The sequence below is a fragment of the Larimichthys crocea genome, chromosome XVII (assembly GCF_000972845.2).
Source record: "Larimichthys crocea isolate SSNF chromosome XVII, L_crocea_2.0, whole genome shotgun sequence".
NCBI lineage: Eukaryota > Metazoa > Chordata > Actinopteri > Sciaenidae > Larimichthys > Larimichthys crocea.
Window position 1 is genome coordinate 13,240,772 of NC_040027.1, and position 14,974 is coordinate 13,255,745.

Sequence of the window (14,974 nt, forward strand, 5' to 3'; positions counted from 1 at the left end):
AAAGGAGTTCAAGTGTCTTGGGGTTTACGGTGATGGGAAAATGGAGACAGGCCAACGGGTTTATGTGGTGTCATCAGTACTGTGGACGTTGTTCTGGACCATTGTGAGGAAGAGGGAGTTCAGCCTGAAGGCAGAGCTCTCGATTTTCCATCCATCTACATTCCAACGCTCACCTATGGTCATGAACTTTGGGTAGTGACCAAAAGAATCGCGGATACAAGCTGCCGAAATGAGCTTCCTCCATCAGATGGCTGGGCTCAGCCTTAGAGATTGGTTAAGAACTGGGACATCCGCAGGGATTAGAGTCAAATGGAGCCAGCTGAGGTAGTTCTGGCCTCCTGGCAGCCTTCCTTTGGAGGTGCTCTGGGAACGTCCAATTGGGAGGAGACCCCGGGTCAGACCCAGAACCTGCTGGAGGGACTACATAGCCCACTTCAGCTGGGAATGCTTCAGGATCCCCCAAGAAGAGCTGGAATGCATTCCTCGAGAGAGGGACGTCTGGAATGTCCTGCTAAACCTGCTGCCACCGCGACCTGACCCTGGATAAATGGAAGAAAATGGATGGATAGATAGATGGACAGAAGAGTATCTGTTGGAAACATTGTTTTACCCTTTGTGTTGCGTAAATCTGAGCAGAAAACGTGCAAAACTTCTTAAGAAATGTCTCGAACTGTGTGTGAAAAACTGAACTGAAATTCCAAAAGCTCACTTGTTCAGATTCCAAAGATGGTGACATTGAAGTTTGGACACATTAACAGATGAATCAGAAGACATTATTGAATTACTGGAATGAGAGCCAACGAGATCAAACAGTCTGCAGTCATAACCCTCCGGCTCTCGCATAGCAGCTGCGCTTTCTCCGACACAGACATAACAACCGAGGGTCAAGCAGATCACCACTGATGGCTGTATTCCCAGACCCCCCCCGGCCACAGCCGTCCAAAAATATCCACTGACACACTTGACTCCCATTTAGACACCTCACAGTTATTTCTCTCTCATTCATGTTGCGTTCAAAATACATACTGGCTCCAAGTCCTCCAACAAGATACTTTGAGATTCATCCAGACATCAAGTACTTCCGTTAGTACCCCTCTGTGTAGTAGACTGTGTACTTCCCGGCGTAGTTTTCTAATTTTAGCTGGGTAGCGTCATCTCAATTTGTATACAGCCATTGTGCACGTACCAGAAATGATGATTGCTAAATTTTGCCATTTCTTCATCAACAAAGTGCAACCGTGCAGAGCATCACCTTCCACTACATAGCCAAAATGGTGACCACTGAGCGCAAGTGTCCAGCGCTATGAGTGCACCACCTGGGTACTCACTGTACATAACTGACAGCATGAACGCACTCATGTACTCAATATAGCAAGTGTAAGTATGGAAGTACACAAATTGAGACACAGCACTGTTTTTTTTAGCCGTGCAAGGCAGCATGACTCATGGGATAGCTCTGTGTTGGTCAGTCCGTCCATTCACTTTTGTCCATCTCAACAACGACTGCCGTGACATTTTATACAGATGTTCATGTTCCCCAGAGGCACCAATAATCCATGGTGTACAGACAATGAATCTTAATAACTTCGGTGATCCCTTGACTTCCTGTAGCGCCAACATGAGGTTGACATTCGGTGGTTTTTCACATTGAAATAACTCAACTACTCCCAAGACATTTTCCAAAGACATGCATGTTCCCCAGAGGATGAACCCTGCTGACTTTGTCTCGACATCTGCTAGATCTATTGGCACCAATAATCCATGATGAATCCAAACGATGAATCTTAATCATTTTGAGTGACAACTATTGAATTTATGGATGGATTACCATGAAATGTGGTGCAGACCTTCAGGGTGATCTTCTGACTGTTGACCACCATCAAAATATAAGTATCACAATACTAATGATATTCCAAGAGCAAATGTTTGCATGTTAACGTGCTGATTGCTAATTAATAGACATCACACCTACGCACCATCAGCCTTGTTAGAGTGAGCGTGTTAGCGTGCAAATATTAGCTCAAAGCACTGCTCTGCCTAAGTATATATCCTCACAGAGCTGCTAGCACGGCTGTAGACTCTTAGTCTTGTTACAGCTTGTACACTTGATGTAATTCACCTCTCATTTTTCCTGGAAATAGCAGCACATAACTCATTTCCAGGATGTGAAGGATTCTGCAAAACTAAATTGGGCCTAGCTGAGTACGAAAGACTGGAAGTAAGACTGAAGTTCTTCTGGGTGATTGAAATCACAGGGCTTTTCTTTTTTTTTTAAACGAGAGAACAAAATGAAACAGATTCTCAAATCCAAGGAAAACAGCATTTGAGTCTGTGTTAAGGCATTCAGGAATAATGCGCTGCTCCCACATCTGAGAAAATAAATGAGTGAATGAGTTCAGTCTAGGAGACAGACACGGGATGCCAGACGACAACAAGGCGCTCGTAGCTCCTCGGTGCCATAACCAATATTTGGCACAGGCCTGCATGTCACTACCTGCAGCGTCAACTTACAGTATCTCCTCCCGTACTGTATTTCATCCTATAGAGAGGGGTGTGTGTGTTCATTAAATCAGAGAGCTTAAAGGAGAGCCATTCTCGCTCTACTATAAATACCACTTTAAAGTGTTTGGTTTGCATTTCTAGATGACAGCTGCACGTGATGAGGAAACTATATGTGTCAGCCATGTGTTGTCTCTGAGTAAATGCCTGTTTGATATAATTGCCATCTAGCTATCTCACACAAAGTCAGCAACTGGATTATTATTATCTACACGGGTTAGTACTATTATTGATTCGTCTAGCTGGAGACAGTGATATTTAGTGCTCTCAGACACAAATAGAAAAAATCCTTGGTGACAGAGTCCATATTAATCTATGTTTCAGGAACTGAACGAATGTTTGTGACAACAACACGTCGAGTTGTTTTTCAAGTTCATCGGGCTTCTCGATCACTTGTATCGGCCCCGGTGGCTTAAGGTTAAAGCTGACCCTTCTCACAACAAAGATTACCAGCTTTTGTCCGTTCAAGTTAGCCCTTTTGTCGTGGCACCATTACTCAAAGATGACGCCATACGCCATTCCTCTCATCTCTCCTTTGTCCCGGGCCCGGGCTTTGCAAAGGTTGCACTTCTGGTGTGGACATTAGTTAGGCCACAGGAAGGGGGCTTTTAGGCTGTCACCTCTGCCGATTCTGTCCCCGTCAGCTGGTGGGATTTAGCTAAACACTCATTCAGCAAATGTGAATGAAGCTCGGCGCAGGCTGTCAGGTCTGCATACAGAGGTGAGATGGACGTAGACATGGGAATTATAAAGTGAAACAGGAAAACTCAGTGCAAGCTGCAAAAATGGATGTATGATAACTTTAACCCTGCTCAAATCTTTGTCAAATGTACTGCAGCTTTCGGGGATGTTTGGTCACATAACCTGCCTACTTCTGTCTTAACTACCTGACCTTCACCTGCTTGTTGATGAGTGGATGTAACAAAATAACTCTGACCTAAAAAGTTGACCGTCCCTCTCCATTTTCACCTGTAATGCTCTCATTATACAGCCGAACCACTGCAGTGTAAATAACAGAAGCACTTGTGATGCTTGTCCAGGATATGTTACATAAGTGTAACATAAGTGTTGACATTTTTCTCTGATCTCAACTCTAAAAATGAGATTTTAATTAAAAGTAGGGCTTGAATAATGCTTATTTTCAACCATCTTTTCATGCCAACGCATATGGAAACACATGGCAACAATCATCAACAATCCAAAACCCAACTGCACTGAATTTATAATCATAACAGACTAAAAACCAGAAAGTATTCACATTTGGAGCCAGATATTTTTGTTAAAAAAGTTTGGTATTAATAGATTTTCTATCGGTTTAAAGCAAGAGACAAATTTATTCCATCACTGACACGTCTGATAGCAGTCACTAGAAGGAGTGTATTTATTGGATATTCATATGTAAGTTATACATCATGCACAGACAGAGAGATTTTCTCCAGTTTAGAGGTCTGAACTCAACTTTATTGCACACTGTATTGTATTTCCACTCCAGTTGTATGACTTTAACATGCCCATAAGACCTTTGGTGTGATGCAGGGGCAGACTCAGGCTGTTTGAGGGACAGGGGCAAAAAAATTCAGGGCACCAGCCTGCAGAAGTTTAAGATGCATTTATGGTGACAGTTCATATCCCTGGTTTAGACTGAAATGGTTTTATTCTGAGACTTAAAGTCACTACTACACATCTGTAATCATGCATTAGCATGGAAGGATATGTTGTGTCATGGAAGGAGAGACTAGAGGCAAAGAGGGGAAACAAAGTGGGTATATTTACCCACCTCAGGATTTACCACTGCACCCCTGGGTGTAAGGTAGTTACAGCAGGCTGAGGTTAAGCTGTTGTGATGCTCCATAGCTACTGTATTGTGCCCACAAGTGATCAAATAACACAATAAGACTTGATATTGGACATCAACGTACATATTACGGAACAATCATCATGGCATATCTGTATATGAAATATCAATGAACAATAAAAATGAATTTAATCGACCCCTTTGGTCTTTCCGCCTCTCTGCCTCGGTTACAAGTTTGCCCTGCTCCTATTCTGAAACAACGCCAGTTTTGCTCCCTATCAGCATTCCCTCCCTTCCCCCATAAAAAACCTCCTCTTCTTCTTCCTGGTGGTCTAAAACACCTGTGGTCCAAACACTAACACTGGCCTGTAGCTCTGAGCTCACATTCAGTGGAGCTCAGCTAACAAAGTGAGCTAACGTTTGCTAACAGCAGCTACAGTTGGCAGCAGTTTACTTCACTGTCCATCAAGAAAGTTTGTAAATCACAGAGAGTTGAGGCGGAAGGACATCAGAGGAAAAACTAGAAAACATTTTATCTTCAGTACTTGTCTGTTTTGAAGGTTGATTGTTTTTCGTGTTTATTGTGTAGGTTATAGATATTTCTGTCTGTTTATTGTGTTTGTTTGTTTTTTGCCTTTTCTAATTTTAATTCTGTAGTGTATGCTACACTTTCCTCTGCTGCTGTAACAAGTAAATTTCCCCGTGGTGGGATGAATAAAGTATATCTAATCTAATTTACTTTGTCTGTTCCGGGCTACACAGTGTTTCAACATGGCGGCCTCCAAGAAAGGGGACCCACTCCCACTGTAGATACAAAAGGAGTAACAAAAATACAAAATATATTCTTAATTTCAGGTGATTATACATACATGAAAATATAGCTATGAATATTATATTCCATGTCTGCCTTATTCTAAATCTTACACACTGCACCTTTAAATCTGTTTTTTATAGTATAAAATACATAATACATATATAGTACACATAGTATAATATATAGTATTTTATAGTATAAAATACATAATACATATATAGTATACATAGTATAATATATAGTATTTTATAGTATAAAATACATAATACATATATAGTATACATAAATAATGTTGCTTTGATTTAATAATACATTTAGCTTTTTTTCCCGGGGGCTGTGCGGCCAGCCACGGCCGCTCAACACTCCTGATCCAGTACCCTGTGCCTGATCCAGTCCAAGTTTTCCCGCCGCCTTTTTTTAAAAACCACCTCTACTTTGGAGCAGTGAAAAACACAGCAGCGTCTCGGGCAGCAGATGACCCGGCGCAGCAGCCAGGAGCACAGCAGTCTCTAACAAATGAAAGGATGGGGGGCATCAGCAGCAGCAGCAGCTGAATTCAGAAAAACTGGATCAGGGGCCGAGGGAGGAGAACCGCTTTCTGCTCACTCTTGGGTCACTTTTATTGGATTTATTCCCCGGTCCACACCAACATGCCATTTGCCAAACGGACCGTGGAACCTCAGTTACTGTGCAGGTATCAAATCCCAAACGAGGACGGTCTGCTTTTCGAGGATCTGGTCTCCATCAGTAATGTGGCTCTATCTCGGACCTTACGGCAGCTGTCGGACCTTGCCAGACATGCCTGCTCCATATTCCAGGAGCTGGAAAACGACCTTACATCCACCAACCGGCGGGTCAGCGGGCTCCAGAGTAAGATTAACCAACTTCAGGAGACGTGCTCCGAGCTGGACCCCAAGCAGGAGGCAGTGCGTGAGTAACGGTTAACGGTTACTCTGACTTTTATTTTGAAATGTCTGTTTTTATACGAGCTGCCACCAACGGTCCCGCGCGCGACTCTCTCTCTCCTTCTGAAAAGAGAACGGCACGAGGAGGCGTCCACCAATGACTGCTCCTGAAAATATAATGACGTAGATAAAATAAAGTCCGTTAAAAGTAGCTGGCGAACAGAAATGTTACAAAAACTAAAAGAAAGCTACTTAAAAGTCGCTGTAAATTCATAATTGAGCGCCACCAGCGTCAGTTTATGAAGTCAAACTAATTTAATTTCTTCAGAAAAATTGTTATTTCCATGGTTGTTTTTGTAAACCGTTAGTTCCATCTCTTCCCACGGCTGAGGGGCGTGTGACAGCCCCATCCGAGCAGCAGCCAGCCCGGCTATTACGCAGCTATAGACGGGCTCTCTTATGCTGGTCCACATTATGACGCACTTAGGTCCCTGGTGGAAAGAGGTGTACCTGCGTTGTTTGAGGTTTAAAAACAATATATCTGAGCTGCTTCATGTGTTGAACTTTGCCCCCCCCCCCAGTAAGAATTCATTACCCTGATAACACAGCATGTGGCTCCCTTTTTAGTCTCTGTCTCCCCCATTGAGTCACTTGGCTGGGGGGTGTGTGATGATGTGGTGATGTGATATTGGTGTGTGTATTTATGTATACTCTCCAGGAAGCACTTAAGAAACCCTGTGCACCCCTCTCCTACAATTGAATTGTCCTGGCCGGAAGAGTTTCTCCAGCTTGGACATACCCGAGTGGATTTAGTTTAGGTTCAGCAAGTCTTTGCATGCCCCATGTTTCCTGTGGTCTCTCCTGTGGTGGGTTATTTTGCCTTGAAGGTATTTTAATGCTGCCTGCCAGCAGACCCCCAGCTTTTTTTTTTTTAAACCTGACGTCTGCAGAGATGTTTGCACGAGGCAGAATTTGCTGACTAGTTATGTGTGTGTGTGAAGCTCCTGAGTCACCCTGGTCATAACTAGATGTTGTAAGAGTTGCTGAAGACAGTTTTTGAGCCTGATCTGAAGAGGCTCCATCAGTTCAGATTTGCAAGTACGCTGCACTCTTGAGCTGGGCTGAGACAAATCGTGGTAATGGAGTTTATCATAGTTTTTAAGCTCTCTGATTTAATGTGGGAAGCTGCTTCGGATGAAGTGATGCTGCATGTTGTCGTACAGGAGGTCAGATAACACACCCTAATTACTCTTAATTGTGCTTTTCATATTAACGGTGTCAGAGGCAGCCTTTAAACAACAGTACCCCTCCCTCATCTGAATAACAATTAGTGTAAATGAAGCAGTTCAAGGCGCTGAAGGTTCAGTAGGCGGGGGTGGGCTTTTTTTTATTTAATGATGTGGCTGTGACTTGTCCCCAGAACGACCGCTGAAGAAGGACACAGCTGCAGATTCATTCGCCCATACTGGATTATGGAGAATCAGATATGCACTCATTGGTGCTGCCGTCCCGTGTAAGCCACCTTCCCCGTCCCCTGCCGTGTGGAAGAAGCTGTTGTGTAACACTGTAGCTGTTTACCTGCTTGTTCTGTGGTATGCAGGCATATTTTTAAACGCTTGGCACGGCGCTGACACAATCAGGTCAAACGACATGGTTTGCCAGAAGTGCGGGGTCTCTCTTTGACTTCATATCGAGCTTCTTATTCTCCATCAGCAACACCAGCTGTAAGAGACGCCCATATATAGACACTTGTGTGAAGATTCTGCCGCCCCTGATTGATTGACATGGCTATTTATACAGGAGTCTAACTAAATAATGAGATCCCAGTACACAAATGTTACAGCAAAGAAGTTTTCTCTGCGGAGCACTCTCTCTTTCACTTCTTGTCTCTTTTCCTCACACACACACACACACACACCCACTTTAACACACATAAACACACCAAGAAGCCTGGCATGTATCTCTCAGCCCTGTGTTTGGACATCTCTTCTGTGACACCCCATCGACTACTACCATCAGAGCTCCTCCAGCCAGGCCCGAGCTCTGTAGTGCAGTCCCATGTTAGAGCACTCTGCTGGGTTTTAAGTTACACAGGCTCAGTGTGGAAGGAGGGGGGGGGCTGTAATATTTGTGGCGGCAAGTGGCCCTCTGGCTTTTTTGGTCCAAGAGCACATGGCTGGCAGTTCACCACATTCTTTGTATAGACTGCACCAGAGACAGTCTCACAAAAGCACAGATCCAACTGAGTAAAACTGTAGTGACACACGAGACGTTTCTGGCACCGCGTCGTGCTTTTTCTGCTCATTACGTGTACGAGACCGGGATCTCGTTAAATCCATCATGCGTTAGGCCGAATTCAGACCAAATTAGGCTTTGTGTGACGATTAGCTGCAGGGTTGTGTGGGTGCGTTTTGTTTCAATCACAAAATGAAGTTTTATTTCTCAGAATCACCGCTCCCACTCCTCAGTCATCCTGTGTGTCGCTTAACCACCACTGTATCTCTCCTGCTTAAACAAACAAACACAAACCAAAGAAGCTTCTCTGTGTTGCTGTTTTGCAGCACAGACGCTGAGTACACGGAATAAAGCAGCTGGGAGAGTATCATAGTTTACGCCATGATACCTGGATCCACCTGGATCGCGATCCATTTCAGTGATATTTCATGCTGACTGTGGAGCAGTTTCACTGGTCTGATCACCCGCCTAAGCCACCGCAGCGTGCCGTCGGGTTGTGTTTTTCTCATTCGAATGAAAATGGTGTCTGATTTGGTCTGAATCAGCCTGCAGTGTTACAAACTGTGCGCACACTCTTGCACGAAAATGTTGTGAGACTTTATAGGGTTGAAAGTGATAAGATGTGTTACGGTTGTTGTAGTATTAAAACACAAACCTTCAGTAGAAATGTGATTCACTGATGAAATGCCTTGAGCAAAACATATAATATATATAATATATAAATATATTTCACAGGCGTGGATGGTTGGATGATAATGATGTGCATACAAATCTGAATTCAATGTAACGTAAACCAAGAAAAGTGTTGCAAATTAATATATAACTTATCTTTGAGGTAAGAGTGTGCACAGCTCCCTCGTATGTTTGCAGACTAATTAAGCGTGCTTTAAACTTGTAGTCGTACATTTGTAGCTGTCAAGTGCGGTCAGCTTAAATGTTTAACCTCAAACAAATCATCTTATACAATACCTCGCTTGACACGTACAACATGTGACACGACAGAAACATTTCAGTAAAGGACTGCGGCCTGCAGCAGTTCCAATTTCTCACTGGCTTAAAGGTGCTTTATGCTTTTCCACAGTCCGCTCACTTAAACAACCCCTGGAGTAAGATTAAGCACCGTCGTGTATTTACACTCTGCAGTTACCGTCCTCCTTTCCGAACTCCAGCATTGAGACGTTTGTGCAGCCTGGAATGAATCCTGTGGACAGCAGTACTACATACACTACTAGAGCAGGAAAACACATTAGCCTTCCCCTTCTGCATTTCATTGACCCAGTCCGGCCATTACTGGGACTTTGATTTACTAAGTGAGGCCGCGACAACGAGTCAATGAACGCTGCATCCGAGGTCAATACAATCCATGTCAGGATACACGAGAGAGCTTCAGATAATCAAAAAGTTCAATCAAATATAATGTTAATGCAACCTCTTCTCTTCTCATAGTGATCGCAGGCTTTAAATCACGCACACAAAGAGAGGAAACACATCGGATAGAAGAGGATCGAGAGCCTCTTTCCTCTTTCATTATCAGAACCGTAAGCATATTTCTGCAGGTCCAGACAACCTGCCGTTGATATAGTACCCCTGCTAATTATAGAGCAGGTTTTCAAAGGCTCGCTCATTTATTCCTGCACCTTCCCCTCCTCCCCTCCTCTCTTCCCAGACAGACAATGAGAAGGCCCAGACAGCCATGATGCTGCGCCCTGTTGATTTATTTGTCTCGTAATGTCATCATATCTTTCTACTTCCTGGCGACTTTTACTCGGCGCTCTGACTCTGCACTTTTTCTTTTTTTTTGTGCGAGCAAGGCTCTATGAAAAAGAAAAGTCCCAAACTTTGAACAAACCAATGTTCTTTGTTCAGGATTTTTACACTGTAACTCGATAACACGGCATAAACAGTTCATTGTCAGCAAATTATTTTTATACCCCCGAGTCGTTTGACATTGAAATGAGAAGTGCGGTCTTTGTACCAAGTTGAACTCAAGGTTTCACTCGGCTCCATTAACTATGTGTGTGTCTCAGCACCTCGGCCCTCGGTGGATTGCTCGGCCTGTGATTGAAGTGGTTTTTCTGCTGAAACCGTTCTGTCAAGTCAAGCATTCCTAAAAGCCAGTGACCAGGAAACCGCAGTGCTCGCTTGCACTTCTGGGACCTTGCACCCCACACGTGCTCCTTAAATTGGCCTGGAAGGCTGGCCTCGGTGTGATTAGGAGGGGAGAGTGTGTGTGTGTGTGGGGGGGGCGGGTTGAGGCTGTGTTTGTTTATGAAAGCAGACGTTTTGTTAAAATTAAGGTGAAGGGTTTTTTTTTTCATCGGTTTGCTCGAGGGAAATGTGTGAGTGATTACACTTTACATTCCTGTGGTGGGACCCTCCACGAGAGCAAGTGCTCCTGAGTGTCTATACACTCACCTCAAGACCTCTCGCTGGTCTTCTGTATATTTTCAGGTATATAGACCGACATGAGTGTGTTTAGGGCCTCTCCGCTGGTATGCATGTGTGTGTTCCTTCAGAGGAAGTTAAGCTCTCGTTTGTTGTTGGCGAGAGAGGGGATTGTTTTTTCTGCGGCAGGAATCGGGGGGACCGTGATAAGCTATCTATCCACCCTGAGGTGTGTGTGTGTGTGTGTGTGTCTCATCCATACACTCACACTTATTAAATAACATTCCCCAGCAGTCATTATGGAGCTCTGAGGACAATTCAAGCTTGTCCCAAAGAGGAGGAGGAGGAGGAGGAGATGGGGGTTGAAGTCATCCACCCTCTGACCTTAAAAAGCCCGCTGACCTCGAACCCCCACCTTTTCCTCCCCCTCCTCTCTACACACCCCTTCAAAACACAATAGAGCAAACACAGCCGCCCCCCATCTTGCTTATCACCCGGCCTCTAAAGACTTGACCGGCCAATTAGAGTGGATTTAATGTTTGACATGATACTGAATAGCCACAGGTCAGCGGACCAGGAAAACCCAGGTCCAGGGAAAAGGGGTGATTAAACTGTCAACACGGAAATCAACCTTTAATAAAGTGATACACCTGAAATTCAACTTTCTTTAATGAATATACTGGATTTTATGGCGCTGTTAGGCTTTGTTTGTGTGCGGCGCATCAGAGATCAACAAGACTGCAGAGAAAATGTTTTTAAAGACTAAAGGTCGACTAATTGGACTGACGTGCAGTATTTCATTAGATAAAAACATGTTGTGAAGTTTGGAGATGATTATGTTGATCTTTTTTTCAATACATTTTGACTTTTGGACTTTACAACACTGTGGACTTATTGGAAATGTTTGCATCACGTCCTCCATCAGCTGCGAACACGTCGTGAAGTTCACGAACTTTGTAGCTAAATGTGTCCATGGCAGATATCTTAGTCACTACAGGACTGAACTAGCAAGGGGGTTTTGTGTTTATATGTGTGGTATTTATCCAGTTTGGGAAACTCCACAATCTCTAGAAAGCTTTGACGTTGGGACACATTGAGCAGCTGCATGGATAGTTTTAGAGTTTTAAATCTTAATTTTCAGCTCTGAACTCTTGAACTGAAGTCATAAACTGTGACCTGTACCTGGTACTCCCCTGCTGAATGAAGCATTCTTGTACCTCTTGTACCGGCACAGCTTGTAATATCTGACACTGAATAAAGATCAGCGTGACCTCATCTTTATTTATCCAGGAGAGATAGTCTCTGCTCTGCTCTCGCCTCTACAACATCTGCTCCGTCTGGACCCACATGTAGCCGTCAGGATTTTTAACCCAAACATCAAATAAATACACGTCTGACTTCACGTTAAACTAACTTTACTGTAGCATGCAGTTTACAACGCCTCACCGCATTCCTTTCCTTGGAAACCTGGAGAAATATTGACAGCTCTCAGGGCTATAAAACTATTGTCGGCTGCTCTTTGTCTTGCCACCACTAGCCAGAAGCATTTCAGGCCACCTGCGTGAGTTTCCTCCCTCGACTGTCTCAGACTCAGTCTTTAAATGAGACGATCTCCCGGCCAGGCTTTTGTGCTCCTCCACAGTCCCACCACAAAGTCACAAAGACAAGACTTAAATGTTACGCAATGGAATAAGTCCTACAGAAATGATAAGACACTTTCTTTGCAGGAGGAGAAGATTAAAAAGTAAAGTGAAACTCTCATGAAGTCTCTTTTTTACTTCACATAAAGAGTTTGCTTGCTATCTGCTGAGAGAGATTAGTGGGAAGTGAGAGATAAAAGATCTGAGACGCAAAGAGTGAGTCACGGCTGTATAAAAATAATCTTTTACGAGGTAAATTCTCCCCCTGATGTTTGAAAGACACTCGGTTTGCCAAGAGGAAATGATCTCGATGTGTATGCAAATCAAAGATAGATAGATAGAAGATATTCTCCCCTGACCCGAGGTGCACAAACGCTGGGTGGTGAGGGCCGGGTTGGTATTTTAACAGGAAGGAAACACATGTGAAGTTGTAGTCTTTTCCCCTCGCAGGTGTTCAGACTGGGATTTGACTGGAATGTGAACTCCCCTCACGCGCCTCCGTGTACGAGCCGGTGGATCAGCTCAGCTCGAGTCTTTAAAGTTGAAAGAGGCTTTTCATCAATCATCCCACCATCACACCAAGCGATGCAGAAAAAAAAAAAAGAGAGAGAGAGAGCACCTGTGGACATGAGGGTGTGTTTAAACGCAGGATTCATCTGTGTAGATCTGATGGATTTGTCTTCACTCGTGAAATATCCGAAGAGTTGGAGAAATCTCATCCAAGCTGAGAGATGTTCAGCGATATTGTGTTGTTGTAATCACATTATCTCCATAACGAGTATTTAAAGCAACCTGCCAGCTGCTTCTACTGTTGGTTTTGAGTTTTGATACTATAGATGCCACTGTCATGTCTCTGTCAAATATGAAACTACAGCCAGAGAGTTACTTCAGCTTAGCTTAAAGACCAGAAACAAGAAGGAAACAGCTCTCCTGCTTTTGTCCAAAGGAAGTCACCGCACCCGGCCAAGAAGCAGTCTGGCTCATAACCTCCCGTAAATCCTCAACATGTCATTTATACGCTGCTCTTGTATGGCAAAAAACCATCAAGCTATACGACAGCAAACACGATGACAGGTGGAATATTTTAAACGTTTAGACAGAGCCAGACCGCTGACACTATAAGGAAGCTTTCTGGAGAGATGTTTTGAAGCTGGCTGCCACCATGTTGACAGTCCTTCCTCTTCTACCTCCCAGCTAAAAATCGTGGAGCACTGACAGACCTAAAGTGCTGAATGATGCCCGGTTGCTCTAACAAGCCATCTGCAACGGCACCTACCTGTCAATCAAAGCTGCCACACTCTTAATTCTGCATAACTTTAAACCTTAATATAATTTGAACAGGTGAGTTCTATAAAAATTCACCCTCAGTACAGTTGAAATTAGCTACAGAGACATCTAACTGTTTGCCAGACAGCACATAAAAGTATTTTCCCAAAATGTCAAACTATTCGTTTAATGTTTTTCTAGGTTTCATCTCTCTTCTTGCCTCGTATGACTTGACTTGGTAATTAAACTCGACAAGCCTCAGTCAGAAGACATTTTATATTTTCTGTCCGGTTTGTGGTCTGATCTAATAAACCGTCCCACGCTCTCTCTCGTATTTGCTGCCATTTCAGGCCGGCCTCCCCTCGCTCTCTCTCTCTCTCTCTCTCTCTCTCTCTCTCTCTCTCTCTCTCTCTCTCCGCGGCCTTATCTGGATCCTGCTGTGTTCGTTCGGGTCCTGTGGGCCCTCACTTGTCACACTGATTTACACTTTTAGTGCAAGAAGTGGAAGGCGCCCTGTAGCAGGGCTGGTGGAGTGTTTGTGAACGAGCGTCACTGACCTGGATACAGAGACTTTTCGGGCGCTCTGCTTCTCGTCACTTCAACACCTTCCCACGTAGGGGCAGAGTCAGTCCTAAGACTAGTCCTGCCTTAGCGAAAAAGCCAAATCTCACCTAGTAAAGAAATCACTCTGTCATAGCTAAGATCTGATTCCAGATGTGCATCGTTTTAATGCTCCAGATAGCAGGAGTTGTGCCACCGAGAATGACCCGAGGCCTCCACGCTTTCCTCGGACAGGTCGGCACGAGAGGCTCATTGTGCTCGGAAGCACACGCAAACTTCACCCTCCTGCACCGGCTTTTGTTCCTCCCTCATTTATACCCTCCTCCTCCTCCTCCGCTGGGATATTTCCTCGCCATCCGGATTCATCTTTTATCCTTGCCAGTAATTTCTGTGCCTGCTCGCTCCCTCAGGCATTTTGTATACTTTGTTCTCCTCCTCTGACTGCTTTCTCTCTGAGCTTCTGGGTCTCTCTCGCTCTCTCTCTCGCTTTCACTCATCTCTGTATCCCAGTTTCTTGAGTTTGAGACTCAGCCAGACTCGCTCCCAGCAGCCCCACTGGGGAGAGACCATCCTGCTATAGCAGCAAAAAAGTGCTTTGCCATAAAAATGGATGACCCGCTCTCCATTATGTTCTGCAGCTCTCTGAATTAAACATTTACTGACCACTAATCAACCTAGAATTGAAGCCTCGCGGTCTGGGTGCAGTTGCACGGGTTAATATTTGATACAGCACTAATCACGGCACAGTGAGTTCTAGTAAAACTGAAACTGGGAGACTGTAGTCTGGGTATGCGGCACTCAAATGAGTCATCAA

General features: G+C 44.3%; 1 protein-coding gene across 1 annotated transcript in view; it reads left to right on the forward strand.

Annotated features, from left to right (window-relative positions):
- The first annotated feature begins 5,504 nt into the window (after positions 1-5,504).
- nhsa (Nance-Horan syndrome a (congenital cataracts and dental anomalies)) overlaps positions 5,505-14,974 on the forward strand; it is a 62,457-nt gene continuing 52,987 nt past the window's right edge. Inside the window, exon 1 of the mRNA XM_027290258.1 lies at positions 5,505-6,098. Coding sequence (XP_027146059.1) covers positions 5,819-6,098 — 280 coding nt within the window. The 5' untranslated portion in view covers positions 5,505-5,818. The remainder of the gene's footprint in view (positions 6,099-14,974) is intronic.